The following is a 14,940-nucleotide window of genomic DNA, read 5'->3' on the forward strand; positions in this document are numbered from 1 at the left end:
GTATAGAGCAGTACTTATGACACATCTTGTCTGTCTGTCCTCAGATCTTCCGGGCAATGCAGCTGAAGATGTTTCAGTATGACACATTTAGGCGTCATGCACGGACGTTCATAGAGCCTGCAATCATACACACGTGGAAGACTGTGCAGAACGGGATGATGGAGCAGCTTAGTCAACAGGAGAGTGTTATCCTGGGTGGCGACCTAAGGGCTGACTCACCAGGTATACAAGACTCTCTGATAAATTTTACTCTAATGTTTTTGTTTAGAGAAGTGTTTACGATGAAGTACAACAAATTGATAGGTAAGATTAAATTTCTGTGATATTCTACATTTATTTTTGAAGGCCACTCTGCCAAGTTTGGCAGTTACTCAATGATGGACCTGAGGAGCAACACTATTGTCGACATACAGCTGGTTCAGGTGAGTGAAATGGTGTGATCTTTATTCAAGATAACTAATCTGTGTTTAATGACTGCTTTTAAGAATCATATATTTAATAGACTTTTGTCCTGTTTTTCTGATCAGAGCAACGAAGTCGGGGGAAGCTACCACATGGAAAAAGAAGGTCTGAAGAGGAGCCTTGCTCTCCTGGAGGCATGTGGTGTTACATTGGACAGCATTGTCACAGACCGTCACCCTCAGATCCAGAAGTTCCTGAGGGAGGCCAATGTGACACAGTACTACGATGTCTGGCACATGGAAAAAGGTAGGGGTACAATCAAGATAAAATGCCCTTGCTCACAGGTCCACACATTATATTATCCTATTATCATAATCACTAATATGTTACATGGGTTAGAGTTATTTTGTAATCAACTTATACTGTTTATCTGAATGTGACAAATATTGTTTTATTAGGACTGTCCAAGAAACTGGTCAAGATAGCCCAGAACAAAGAATGCGAAAAGCTGAAGAAGTGGCTTCGAAGCATAAAGAACCATGTGTACTGGACAGCAGCCTCCTCTACTTCAGGGCCAGAGAGAGTGGCTAAGTGGACCTCCATTCTCAACCATGTCCAAGACATCCACACACATCCAGATCCTGCTTTCCCCCAGTGCTTGCATCCACAGCGCACCTCAAGGGACAAGAGCAAATGGTTGAAAGCAGGTAGATAAAAACAAAATTGGGAATAAAATGTTTTTTTTTAATATCTAAAAGATGTTTAACAGTTTGAATTCATGTGATTTCTTTTTTCCAGGGACACCAGCTTTCTGCAGGTTAGAAAAGGCACTGATTAACAAGAGAATCCTGAGAGATGTTGAAAAGCTCAGCCCTCACTATCAGACCTCATCGCTAGAGGCATTCCACAGTGTCATTTTGCGGTTTGCACCGAAGAATGTTGTCTTCCCATACCTTGGAATGTTATGCAGGTAATAAAACTACCAGTATCTGTTTATTTCATTATAATTTAGTTTGTTTGCTATCTTTCTAACTACTATTTTTCCACCCAAGACTCTACCTGGCTGCCCTGCATTATAATGAAAATGCTGGCCGACCTCAGGCAACATCGACAAGAGGAGAGCTGCTCTACAGAGTCAACTTCCCAAAGTCAAAACGCGGAGAATGCACTGCAAAGCCTGTGAAAGCAGAGCCAACATTCCGTAAGTTTTACAGTCTTTTATTTAAACTCCACAAATAAAAAGTAAACATGAACATACAGGCATATCACAGAATGTTGAAAATAAACACAAACAAATAAAATCTGAATTCTTTTTACATGGTTTTCAAAAGAAATAATAAATAAGGAGAATGTATAAATATGAACTAATTAGGTGAAATAACAAGAGAAACTTTACACAAGGCTTTTTGGTTCTAGTGCAACTTTCCTGTAAACATACATCTTTGTTTATTGCACTACAGATTACGTTGATGCACTGTTGGACCTCATCTTTGATAAGGTTTTCCAGGACCCTGCCCCATATGTGAACGAGGTGCTGAAGCTTAAAATCCCTGAAGACCTCTCGGCTCAGTTTGACCGACCTGACAAGCTGACCGTTATAGCAGGTTATGTGTCGAGGTTCAACCAAGGACAGGTCTGAACCCAACATACTGTCCTTCTGCATCAGGGAACTCTGCACGAATCCTCAGCACCACGCAGGCGGGCAGCACAACTCTCACTCCCCGGCCCAGAAAGCCCCAGCACCAGCTTACAAAGCTTCTGTAGGCTAGGTATCTATATTGGCTGGACACAATGTAATATAAAGTCAGCACTGAATGTTCACGTCCATGGCAATAAGATACTTTCATTGTTATTATTTTTATATTGATATTGAAGTACAAAGTTCAACTGTTCCACTTCAGTAATTTATCTTCCTATTGTTTTTATTATTTCATATGTCTACACATGTTTACAAATGTACAATAAACAATCTTTACTTACTGTTCTGTGTGTTTTCATTGTTTGATATGTAATTTTCATGTTAACTAGATGGATAGATAGATAGCTAATTAGATATACATTTGTTGATCACAAGCTGGGATCTCAGTAAAAAATAATAAGGATAAACTATAACCATAAACTATAAGCAATGTAAGATAGAGGAAGCACCTACGTACTTTTGAGCATAACATTTTTGCGATAAATTAATAGTATTTATGTGACTGAAAGCTTACTGCACAATTCCCCTGAGACGTAAAGGTCCATAGTCTGCCCGATAAATGTTTAGTGCATTCTGCAGTGAAAATACATTCAGGCAGACAGGTTCGAGGCCAGGATGGTCCACCATGCATGTTGGTGGCTCAGGAAGCTGCTGTAGTCTTCGTGTAACCTATAAATTATGAAAGATAAGTGAGTGACAATGGATGATAGAAAAGAGAGACTGCAAAATTACAACCATGTTTGCACAGTGTTCACACTTACTTGTGATATTTCCATACAGCATATATTCTCAGGTTCTGTAGGCATTTGTTCACAATTGCCACAGGAACACCTATTTTTTAGCAGAATTGTATTATTGATTGGAAACTACGATAGCTAAGCAATCACGTCATGTTGTTTCTTTTGTAATATTTATTTAAAGTTTATAAACCGGTATATTTCGAGGTAACAAACTTAACTACTAACCACTGAGAAACATCCATGTTCAATCTTGGCTGCTGACTTTCTTCTGGAGCCTCTTCTTGTTCTGGGTCGGACTCCGGCTCGAACAGGTAAGGTTGCACGGCAGTTTGTTGACCGGCAGCCATTTCTCCCCCGAATCAACCGTTGTTATGGTTACAAAATGGCGTCCTCACGTCTTACGCCCGGCAGGAAGAGGTGGGCGGTGCCAAGACCGTTTGGGCGGCGCACGCAGTAGCTCATTAGCATTTAAAGGGAAAGTCACTGAATCCGGCCGCTGAAAGCAGGGCTGTGAAACTGGTATGTTGAGAACCCTGCTGTGCTCAATCCTTGGGTTTTTTCGACCAAAGCATGTTACTATCATTCCATTTAGACATCAAAGACCCATGTCAACAAGCAGAAATGAGCATAATATGTCTCCTTTAAAATAATATATCTTATTTTTTATCTGCAGTGTTTTGTTATTTTGAGTTGAGACTTCCACATATAAAATATCAAGGTTTAATCCGATAAAATCCTGTGATCTGGTAAAAACGACATATATTTGAAATGGAAATGTTCAAATGTGCCCTTTAATAGCAAGCATCAATCATATTAGTTGCAATTTGCTTATCATTTATTGTTAGTCAAGTCATTGTTATAAGTTGTGACTAAATCAGTTTCTTCTGAATGAGATATTTTAGAGATATAAAGAGTTCATAAAATCTGTGATATATTTAAACCTGAGTTTTTATCTATCTGGACAGTCCTGTCATGTTTGAAGGATTTCTGTTGTAAATTTTAAGCCTTTTAACTGGGAAGAAAATGTGCAATGTTTGACTGTTGGTGCCATTCACAATGCATTTTTGTTTTCCCTGTCAAACAGCTTTTAATATAATTTCTTCGAAGTGGCCTTTGAATAATGCATGCCTTTTTTACATTTAAATGTACTCAATACATTTATGAATAATTCTTTGATCTGTCAAAGTTATTTTCTGCAGCCTGCAGTAAATGACTCGCTCGTAGGAATTAGTTTTTTTTTGTTGTTTTTTTTTACACAACACCCCAAGCTGGTCAAGCAATCATTCACCACAATGGCTGCAAAGCTAGATTTCACTCAGAAATATCCTGTTTACCAAATAGATTTCTGGGTAGAGCTCCTTTAAGTCCGAAAAAAAAGCCTCACTTTCCTTCTGGCTATTATTCTCCCATCCATTCAGTGTTGGCAAATATTACCCCAATTCTGCTTTCAATAGCCTTCAAGACAAGGTCTTTAATCTTGTGCTGCTAGTAGAGCAAATGGACCGATGAAACCATGTCATTTATCTTCCTTTATCAAATGCCACCACCATCTCTTGTTAAAATCTTGTTTAGTGGTGTTTCTTCATCACAATTATTTGATACAATTATAATTAGAAGTAAAGCTCCTATTCTCCATTAAAACACATGATTTACTTCCTTTCGCACTGGAGCTTCAACGACCAGAAGTCGTGACAAATCAATAGAATCCCTGCATCTCAGTTGATTTCAATCTCGTTTTCTCATTAAATTTAGTCTCAGTTTAACAGGAGCGCTCTCCCTCCCAACATACCACTAAACAGATGTTGCCTACCAAGTTGCAGAGGAGTTGACCTTTTCTCTCCTCTGAGGGAGAGAATACTAGTTTGGTTTTCACCATACTAAGGTCAATCTTTTAAGATTGAACATTAGTCTGGGGAAGCTGCGCTTTGTTTCTACTGCTCAAGAGGCGGGATCAATGGGCATCGTTCAAATGACTCCGTACGCAATTGGATAGTCCTACAACCAATCAGAGCAACTTTCCGGGTGACGTACTTTGCAGAGCAACGCGAAATCTCTAGACAGGAAAACAGGAAACCAGGAAACCCGTGCATCATTGCTGCTTCGGTTTTATTTTCTATGGCAAGTTTTTGCTCTTTTTTCAAAGAAAACTTGCCTTTAAAATCATCCAAAACAGACGCGACAGCGGCATCGATAGCTTGCTTCTCCTCGGCTGCCATGTTGAGTGTTTACACAACTGCTGCTTCGCGTCGCTTATGTTTCGTCATCGTCACGTCACCGGCCAATAGCGTGCCAGGAGAGAATGGCCGTTTCTGATTGGAGCCAAAGATTCTGGCAATGTAACAGCGAAAGTAAGCCTGAGGGTGTCCAGCCTAACTGCCGAGCGAAATCCAAATTTCCCGGAAGTTCAGGCAGGGTTCACCCAGCCTAAGAGAATACCTCTCGAACAGCATTAATCTGTTGGAGAAAATCTGAGGGTGTCGATAAATCGCTAAAACAGAAATAAAAAAACAAACAAAAATCATCATCTAGATGTATTAATGTGAAATACTTGGCAAAAGCAGAATAAGTATAACTCTAACTTCCCTGGAGTTCCACAGGCACGCCAGAAGAGGAGAAAGTGCTGGATCGAATGGCTGGGTTTCCTCGATTCCTTTGTCTAAAATGCTTCTATTTACCTCAAGTTCAAACTCAAAGCTCTTTTTCAAACAGCTCCAGTGCTTTCGGATATATCGATTCTGTGGACACTCATCCACTTGTATAGCAAAACACAAGTCAGTATTGACGCTGCGCTGAAAGCACATCATACTGTGTGTTTCAGGACTGGAGTCCTCCTGAGCTATACACCTCATACGGTCTCTGCAGTCCTCCGCTCCAGTAATTGGCTGGGGATTTTCAGGACTATCAATTCCAGGCTGGCGGTGCATTGCTTTGTGAAAGGTGGTGTTAGAGTGTCACCTTCACAGGCTGTCCTGATGCTCAGAGAGAGAAAGAGAGAGAGGGGGGGGGAACGCTGAGATCACAGGCATAAATCCTCATATTTCTGTGATAACTGGCCTGGATCAAGTGGGGTGGATGACGTTTTTGAATTACTCCAGTCACAGGCAGGGCATGACACAGCATCGAGGCTAGACTTTATGATGTTGACACTAACATTATTATGAAGACTGAGCACACACCACCAGGCATAACACACAAAACTTAGGGCTGGGCGATTTGGCCTAAAAATAAAATCTCCATTTATCTCCAGTTTTTCTCTAAACAAACTAAAAAGACCAAGGCAAAATATAAATACATATTTTCTTTATTAACACAATACAAATAAATGAGATTACCAAGTAATATATGTGAAAGAAATCAGTTGTTCAAGAATTTAAAAAAAAAACACCACCACTTGGCTGTCATTATTGTGCAAAGATTTCTTTTTAAATCAAATTGAAAAAGAAATTGTAGGCCATCCCTGAAAAAACTTGTAAAATGAAATACAATAAATACTAATATGTAGCCCGGGTGTAGAAAGCAGGGATTCAAATAAATTAGTTCCTTAATAAGTGTAGTAATAAATCTGTAAGATAGCTAAACTAAAAGTAATTTGGTTTAATAAAGAGTAAAAATGGTTAACTCAGAGATTAAGACAATTTATCACAAATGAGTAAATTATTGTAAATGTTTGTAACATAAGGTAAACTGGAAGAATAGAGACTGTGCTTTTACTCTTGTTTGTGTAATTTGATTCACTGCATCTGTCAGTGTCACCTGTTGCGATTCGCCATGGGTGAGGAAGAGCCTGTAAGGGGCGGGGCTTAACGAGAAAGGGCGGGAAGACGCAAGAGGAAAGAGAGAGGAGAGGATAGTGCTAACTTTTGGAAGTATTCTTGTTAACTGGTAAAAGAACGTTTGAGTTGGTGGACATACGTCTGCCGGGGCGCGGTGGATGTGATTGTATGTGGCTGACTTTTGTGGGCGTTAAACTAAACTACGCCGTCTGGAACTGTTTTTAAAAATCGCAATTTTGTGGTTCAGCAATTTCACAAACCGTAGGAAAGTAAAAAAGCATGAATCAATTAAATCTAAAAAAATCGCCCAGCCAAGGAATGATGAATCTACTTTTTTTGTATAACCATCAGAAAACACTTATCCTCTCTCTCCTCTGTTCTTATGGGCAGATGATGTGTTGCCTTGGTGTTTTGTCCCGAGATGACACAGCTGTATGAATATAGAAAGGGACTAGCTCGCTCTCTTTTGTAATGCAAATAATTTTTTTTTAGGATGCATACTCGGGGCCAAGAAACAGCACTTTGTCACCTCAAAAGAACTGTAATACGCTCACTAGAAAAACATGTTCTTCCACATTAGAACTTCTGTGTTGTTGCTGTTATTAGTACTTCTGCATTATGCATGGCATCCTGCTACTTGTTTCTCTTTTGTCCTGATAGTCACTGGGTATCTTGTTTGGAAAATCTCCTTTCTGATCAACGATGACAAAAATGGTTCTGCATTTATATTGGGAACATGTACGCATTTTAGCTGTTTACATCAAGACAAGTTCATCCATGCTGTGCATGAAGAGGTGATACGAGACGATACGCCGTTCTATCTCAACACTCCGAGTACCCGAGGCGGAAAAGACGTGACGTAGTGAAGACGCTTTACCAGGGCGCCGTTATATGCATTGACAACACATTTACATTTAGGTCATTTAGCAGACGCTTTTGTCCAAAGCGACTTACAATAAGTATTTGTCAAAAGAAGGAAACAAAGAAACCACAATGTATCATTGCCGATAAAGAGCTAGCATTGACGTGTTTATAATGCAGCAACTTCGCTTGCGGTTGAAGAGTGTATGCGAGACGAGCAAAAGTTCATCTAGTTGTTTTGAGGCAGCGAGCTCAAGATTTCCAACGCTCATTGAATACGTCGACCGACGAGTTCACAGATGAGATGGCGGCCGTGCCTTGTGACGTCTCACTCGTTCCGCAACGCCGGGGTGCTATCTAAACGCAGACACCCAAACAAAGTTCCATCGCTCCGGTTCGCCGCATTTTTTCGACTCGCTTTCCCACCATTACGGCAAAATAGTCTGTCGAAAAGGGGCTTAAAAGGCGCCACTGATTCACACCTTCATCCTCTCCATACTGGACTACTGTGACAGCATTTTGTACAGCACATCATCCAAACTCCTTAAACTCTGCTTAAAAACTGCTTTTAATATGACAAATGTGTTTTTTTCTATGGATTGTCTGTTTCTATTTTAACTGTACAGCAATTTTGAGTACCATGAAAAATGCCTTTATAAATAAATTCACTAGTGTGCGACAGATTTTTACCACCATTTCCTTCTAACTCTTGCTTCACTATCTGTGCATACTGCAGCACGGTAACAGACATGTTTAAATATAGTCTTTGAATAGTAATTTGTGTCTGACGTGTATTATATCGTGAGGGAAAAGGCGGGTTTACATTAAAGGTCTTTGACAGCATACAAACGCCAGTCTCTTGCATAAAGTCTTACTTCCACGGACACTGGGATGGATAGAACGACTTACACATGACAGCACCAGAACACCTCTGTGAGAAAGGCTGTCACATAATTCACTCAGGCAGTTCTACACGGCAGCTTAAACACCTTCCAAGGCCATTTTGGATTGTTTGTTTGTAGATGGAGAAAGATGTTGCTATTTCTGCATAGATTTTTTGCATCGGCCCATTTTTCACCAAGAGAGCTATTTGTTACCTCGGAGTGTACAAGTCTGTTTTTTGAGGAACTCAGAATCGTAGAAGCGTGAGGGAAATAAATCAGATTTGGGCTGCAGCCGGAAGACTTTTACAGACTATGACGTTGCTCGGCTGACTGAGACAGACTGTCAGTCAGAGAACATATATATATATATATATATATATATATATATATATATATATATATATATTACAATGCAGCTCTGTTACGGTAGACTACACATGCCTTACTGTACCAGCTCGACTGGAAACAGCCATAAGCAAATTCTGTGAGCCAAAAATAGCAGCAGATGCGGAGTGGAAAATAATCAATATTGACTAAATGAGTACTCTAAAATTTGATTTTTACAGCACTTCTGGTATTAGAATTAGCGTCGTATTATTATACTATTAAACAGGATCATTGATTAAATATGTGGTCATTGAATCAATCTGATGGCACTTTACGCTGACTCTGTTACACACATTTTAATTCAACAAAATAAAAGAGAAGAATAGATTCCATGTGTCTACGCTGTATTTTAAAGATAACGTTATTTCACAAAAGGAGTCAAAAGTGCTACAAAATATCATCTGGAAAGTTAGAAACCAGTCATGGACTAGAATTATTCTGATGCCTCTGAGTAAAATTGATCTCTTCAGTCTTACAGTTTGTAGCTGGAAACAGATGGAATAGATGGAAACGGCCAATTCAACCTGATGATATTCCCTAAAGAGCAGGAGGGGCACTTTTTATATTTTACACTCACACTTTAGGAACTGCAATTCTGATTTGTATTATCTATTAATAGCCGAATCTGCTCTTGCTAGTGCCCCAACATAATTGGAGCCCCCCTGTGAGGCAGATTACTGTTGATATGTGTTCACAATTGTGCAATATTCATTTTCATAAGTATTATTCAGTGGGGTGTGTTTTGAATTGTATGTTATGCCTTCTTTTTATTGTGTGTTTGATTTTGTTTTATTGATTTAACCTTATTGTAAAGCAGTTTGTGCTGCATGCAAATAAAGGACATTATAATAATAATAATTATTATTATTCCACAGCAACGGTAGGTCAAAGCATAAGACCGCAATCAGCAGAATACCGTATATTTGCATCTTAAATTGTGATAAGCGAGAAGATTCAAATTTTTTTTTAAATAAAATAAAACTAACTACAGCTCTGAGGCTGCTCCAGAGTCTCGTTAAATGAATGAATATAAAAAAGTAATTACAGTATGTGTGTAGGAGGATCAGACTGATTAAAGCTGGGCACACATTTGGTTGCACACACACACACACACGCCAATTAACTGAAATAGCAGGTGTATGCTATATGTTTAATATAGGGAATTGTAGCAGAAAGGGAAGGGACCATGAGAACATTTTTGTTTTGTGTTTAGACATGTGGGGTGCATTCCAATTCTTTCTCAAAATAAAGGTTTTCTGCAACATGCTGTTTTGATGAAAATGTCACAGTAATGTTGTAGCATTAATAAGTCATGATTTCACGAGTAAATTAATAAGACCATTCCACACAATCTAGACAACTTAATTCATTTTACTGGGCAGATCAGCTCGAAAATACATGTTTTATTTTATTAGTGGAAAGCCCATTTAAGTGAACAGGAAGTGGGATGGAGGCTATAATCGCCTTGGGCTCTTCGAGACACAGAGAAGGCAATATCACAGTTTTAATGCCAACTGATAATTTGCCAAGAGGTAAAATCAGCACTTCTGAACCATTTGGGTATTTTCCCAGAAGGAAAAGCTCCTAACATGTTCTTCAGTGTAAAAGTGAGCAGCTTGTGAATGGTAAAATGGTAAATGGACCTGCATTCATGAAGTGCTTTTCTTGTCTTTTCAGACCACTCGCAGCATTATGTTGCATGTCATTCAGCCAATCACGCATACACTGATTTTCAATATGAACGAGTAATATAGAACAGTCTTCAATCAATTCGTTGTTTAAGTGCTTTCCGTCATCTTATCTGACAAGTAATCTGAACATTTTGGTGTGCCGGATTGTCACCTCGGGCTTTAAGAATAATTTTACACTACTCCCTAACATTAAGTCGACAAAATGATTGCTCAGTGAATCAGTAATTGGAAAATGATTGTTAGTTGCAGTAGATACTGAGCTGCTACATAAAAAATATAGCAGGTTATGAAAACAGAGGAATATCTCCAAACAAAATCATAAAACAAACAGTGTTCCCAATGCAGATAGGCCTACCATATGACACCCATTCTGATGGGAAAACACCCTTGAGTCATGCTTCGGTGCCCCTTACTGCACAACAGGGTAGATAATTATAGGATACAAGACCATTATAACTTGGGCAATGCTGCAATATTGAAATACACACAAGCATATTCACACTGATTGTTTTTTTTTTTTTTAAATGTCAACATGCACAACCATATTCCACAATTTCTGAGGAATGCACTGCACAGCAGCAGGAGCTGCACTCCACATCCCCACCGGTCTACAACAGCTTCTCTGCTGTCTCACATATGAATGATGATACAAACAGCTACAGGTTCTCTATGTTTTTATGAGTTGTGCATGTTTGGGTTGGACTTTATCTGACTGATTGATATGCTGGTTCTTAGTATGTAGAGTCCAGTTATTTAGCAGTTTTGCAGCATTTCTCTGTCTAACTTTAACATGAGAAGCCAAACAACCAGCTTAGTATGCTGTATCTATCTATGTCTATGCATTCTGCACATAATGTTTTTAGGCAACCAATTGTTAACCAAGCCCAGCAAACACAGTCCAGTGAATTTTACATCAAAATGCAAAAACTGCCAAACACATTAAGGGGAAGCACGTCCCCAAACCAACCTGGGAATGACCCTTGACTTCGCTCTGGCCTTTAACATCATCAGAAGGGAACGGCAGGCAAAGGTGCATTCTCAAAATAAACAGTAAAATACTGTCAAAATCAAAATAAAGGATGTAGTATCTCATTATTATATAAATATGAAGTAAAAAAAAGGATGTAGTATCTCATTTTTATGTATAAAGTCAAAATATTGATCAAGATTTTGAGATAGGCTAGTCCTTATTTGGAGATGCAAAATAATGAGTTGGCAATAATAACTCATTAGGATCTTTTTTCCTCGTTTTTCCATCACGGTGGCAGAAATGAGATCCATAGCTTTCATGTCTTGGCTTGATATCCATTAAAGCCCTTAATGGGCAGGATGCATTGTGTAACATTGTGCCAAGAATATAATCGTTTTACCTGCTGCTGTTGTTCTTTTTTTTTTAAACTAAATCTACTTACAAAACACATTAACGACATCTAAATATTGTTTGTTGTAAGCCCAGTGTAACGAGAAGCAACACTGAATAAGCAGAGATACTGTACACTTAAACCGGGGATTAAGGTTTTAGACTCCCCAGACTAATTACACCTCGCATAAATGTGATTAGTGAAAGCAGTCACAGTAAGCAGGGCGCCGACACGGACACGGAACTAGTATCAGCTCAAGCTCTGCAGCGAAACAAAATAAACATATAGATGCGTTTGGATGCAGTCACAGATTACTGTACAAAGAGATGGACATGTAATGGAGACCATCATGTGGCTGAACAAGAAGGAGATTAGCGTTTGATCCAGATATTGATCTAAAATGTCCAAGTAATGGCAGCAGCAGAAGAAAAAAACAAAAGAAAAAACACCCCCGCACAGCACCACTGGAGAGCTTGCACATGACTTTGAACATTTAAAGCTACTCTGATTATTTTCATCACATTGTCTGCTATATGTGGTTAAATACCAGGACGAATGGATAATAAACTGTTAAAATGACTTTACATGAATGAGCTTCTCATGCACATTTTGTCTCGAGCTTCCATATCCTTCAGGCATCAGAACATGTACAGTACGTTTTTACACCGGGCCTCCCAAAATAAACAGGCAGATCACGGATACAAAAACACCAGCCAACAGTTTCTATGACTACTCAAATCTTCATTAAAGTAGACAAATCATCCTCTGACACCACTGGAAATCCAATCCATTTTTTTTTAGTGGGCTTGGATTGCAACTGAAGTTTGACTCAATGAACGTCATTCATTATTGCCCTATAATAAAGAATAATTCATTAATTAAAAGAAATATCATTTTGCAAGCTGACAGCTGAGGGGAGGAGCGAAAGGAAAACGTCATATATCCATAAGTCTCTACATTGTCAAGTCAAGGCTATAGTTTATATGTAAAAGAGAAGAAATACTTTCAGTTATTTCACACACACACACACACACACACACACACACACACACACACACACACACACGCACGCACGCACGCACACACACACACACACAGGCCCGACACACACATGCACCCACAGTCATAGACAGCAGGTTGGAGACCGAAACAAGAGTTCAACATATTCTGAGGGGAAGGGCCTGCGACCGGAGCTCTCCGTGGAAGAGGGACGAGGAATAAAAATCACATTAAAACCAATAAATACGTCTGTTTAAAGTTTGATATGCTGATGTGGAACTTGTCCACATGCACCCTCCCATCGTCCCGGACAACCTACGCATTTCTACCCGTAAGCGCAGACGTACCCGCCCGTGTATAGGATGGAGATCAGCGTGTGCTCAACGGGGACTGAGCCAAAGTAGCCGCATCGCTAAAGACCCAGACGGGGAGCTACGACCGCAAGCCAAAGACCGAAAGCCCCGCAATAACCGGGACACCCGAAAACCTGCGATGCGCGGAGGGAAAGGAGGGAGCAAAATAACCATCCGCCGACAGGCGAATCTACTAACATTGCAGAAATTACCAAAAAAAAGTAGAACCATCGCATTGCGCTGCATTCCGCAACACAAGCGGCGCTCGACCTGCATTGCACACGCCATTATTAGAGGGGAAAGCATCCCCGTTGTGCCTACCTCACTCAGTGTCTCCATCCCACTCACACTTGTGGTCCTGATGATACGCCGCTGCTCTGCCCCAGCATCCTACAGCACTGTTATTCGACGAGGTGGAGGGGGGGGGGACACGATGGTTCGTGCAGCCGCGCGGACGCGTCACGTGACGAGACGGAGCCGACCAATCAGAGCGCCATCCGATAGATCCCTTACCAATCCGCTCAAAGGGAGAGAGAGAGGGGAGCACGCAGACAGTAGTAGCAAGGTAGATTGACGCTGTGAGAGAATTTCCACTCAACTCCTGCAAACTGTTCCACACGTTTAGCTCCTGTCCAGCAGGGACACTCATCCACACAGTGCAGTCCATTTCTATGGGTTTCTATGAGCTTGTCTGCATAATCTCCAGACTGGCTGACATATTTGAGTGCTAAAAGGCTGATTTTCAATAAAGAAAACACTAGGAACCAAAATAAATATGAACGATCCAACTTGAAAAATTGATTCTTTAACGGTATTAAAAAGCTAAAGCATATTCTATTAGCTGGAAGTTGGGCTGTACAAATTGTCAGTATCCCACAGAAAGTTTAAATGCACATGTCACAGGTAAATTATAAACTACACAATAACCTGTTCATACATCCCTACTATTAATTTCAGCTCATTCAGACCCTCAATTCACCTTTAATGTACTTTTTTTCAGACATGATGCCACTAACCATATAATCTGAAATACAAGTACATCTCTTGCAGCTATATAGATGGCGCAGGTCAGCAAACATGCTAAGCCCATCCATATTGAGGAGCGGTAAGAGGATGAGCATCACATTTGGTCATAAGCTTATTTTAGAACCGGTTGTAAAATTCACACAGCATGCGCCGTATTCTCTGCTGGCGTATCACAAGTGTTCAAGCTGCTCCTTATCTGCCTTTTTTTTTTTAAATGCTCAATTTCAAAATATTTCCCTCTTGGCAATGGTTTCCCTAGTCTGCCGCATGCACACCTGTGGTTCAGACTTGAAAATCCCCTCCGGGGGTAGGGACAGCTTCTGAAGAAGATTATAGTGAAGGTGTGTAAGGGATCCGCTGACCTGATCCTGTCTCCTTGCAGGCTGCTTCGACTCGACACACACCTGACGAGCGCTGTGACAGCGCCTCATCTCTGACGATAGAGCAACAGACTTTCAAAAGAGACAAATTAAACAATGAAATTCAATATTTTATTGCCCTTAGATCAGCAATAAAGTAAGTGAACCAGCCTGACAGCATGACAGAATCAGTAATTTTCTTGTACAAAGCAAGGTATAACTGTCTAATCTAAAAAATACAATTCTTCATTGCAAAATATTTGTTGTTCAAAATAGGATACAAATGTCCAAAACAAACACGATTATCACCGATTCACTTGTTTATATTATATACTTTCAATATTATAAATAGAATAATTCCAAGATGCGTTTAGTAGTCTGCACACCAGGTGCTAAAAAAATGCG

The 14,940-nt window shown here is 39.9% G+C and overlaps 2 protein-coding genes and 1 long non-coding RNA gene across 3 annotated transcripts in view; 1 reads left to right on the forward strand and 2 right to left on the reverse strand.

The window, feature by feature from the left end:
- b3galt1b (UDP-Gal:betaGlcNAc beta 1,3-galactosyltransferase, polypeptide 1b) overlaps nt 1-13,545 on the reverse strand; it is a 45,576-nt gene extending 32,031 nt beyond the window's left edge. The window contains exon 1 of the mRNA XM_084023728.1: nt 13,472-13,545. The gene's annotated coding sequence lies outside the window, so the exon portion shown is untranslated. The remainder of the gene's footprint in view (nt 1-13,471) is intronic.
- On the forward strand, nt 13-2,382 carry LOC311022101 (uncharacterized protein). Its single transcript, XM_084023133.1, has 7 exons — nt 13-222; nt 346-422; nt 528-708; nt 861-1,109; nt 1,201-1,372; nt 1,455-1,603; nt 1,863-2,382. The coding sequence occupies exons 1-7, from the start codon at nt 57-59 to the stop codon at nt 2,039-2,041; spliced, it is 1,173 nt and encodes a 390-aa protein (XP_083879259.1). The 5' UTR covers nt 13-56; the 3' UTR covers nt 2,042-2,382.
- On the reverse strand, nt 2,385-3,468 carry LOC311022102. The gene is made up of 3 exons (XR_014598088.1): nt 3,067-3,468; nt 2,863-2,932; nt 2,385-2,770 (listed from the first exon to the last, which is right to left on the reverse strand). It is a non-coding gene; the product is annotated as an uncharacterized lncRNA (long non-coding RNA).
- Nucleotides 13,546-14,940: the final 1,395 nt, after the last annotated feature.

The sequence above is a fragment of the Eutrigla gurnardus genome, assembly GCF_963514095.1.
Source record: "Eutrigla gurnardus genome assembly, chromosome: 12".
NCBI classification, from domain to species: domain Eukaryota; kingdom Metazoa; phylum Chordata; class Actinopteri; order Perciformes; family Triglidae; genus Eutrigla; species Eutrigla gurnardus.

What these genes read in the sequence shown, in the direction of transcription:
- LOC311022101 (XM_084023133.1), top strand. Translation starts at nt 57, where the DNA reads ATGCAGCTGAAGATGTTTCAGTATGACACATTTAGGCGTCATGCACGG. An exon ending in TCGACATACAGCTGGTTCAG is followed by an intron (nt 423 to 527) that starts GTGAGTGAAATG and finishes TTTTCTGATCAG; the next exon opens with AGCAACGAAGTCGGGGGAAG. An exon ending in TACCTTGGAATGTTATGCAG is followed by an intron (nt 1,373 to 1,454) that starts GTAATAAAACTA and finishes TTTCCACCCAAG; the next exon opens with ACTCTACCTGGCTGCCCTGC.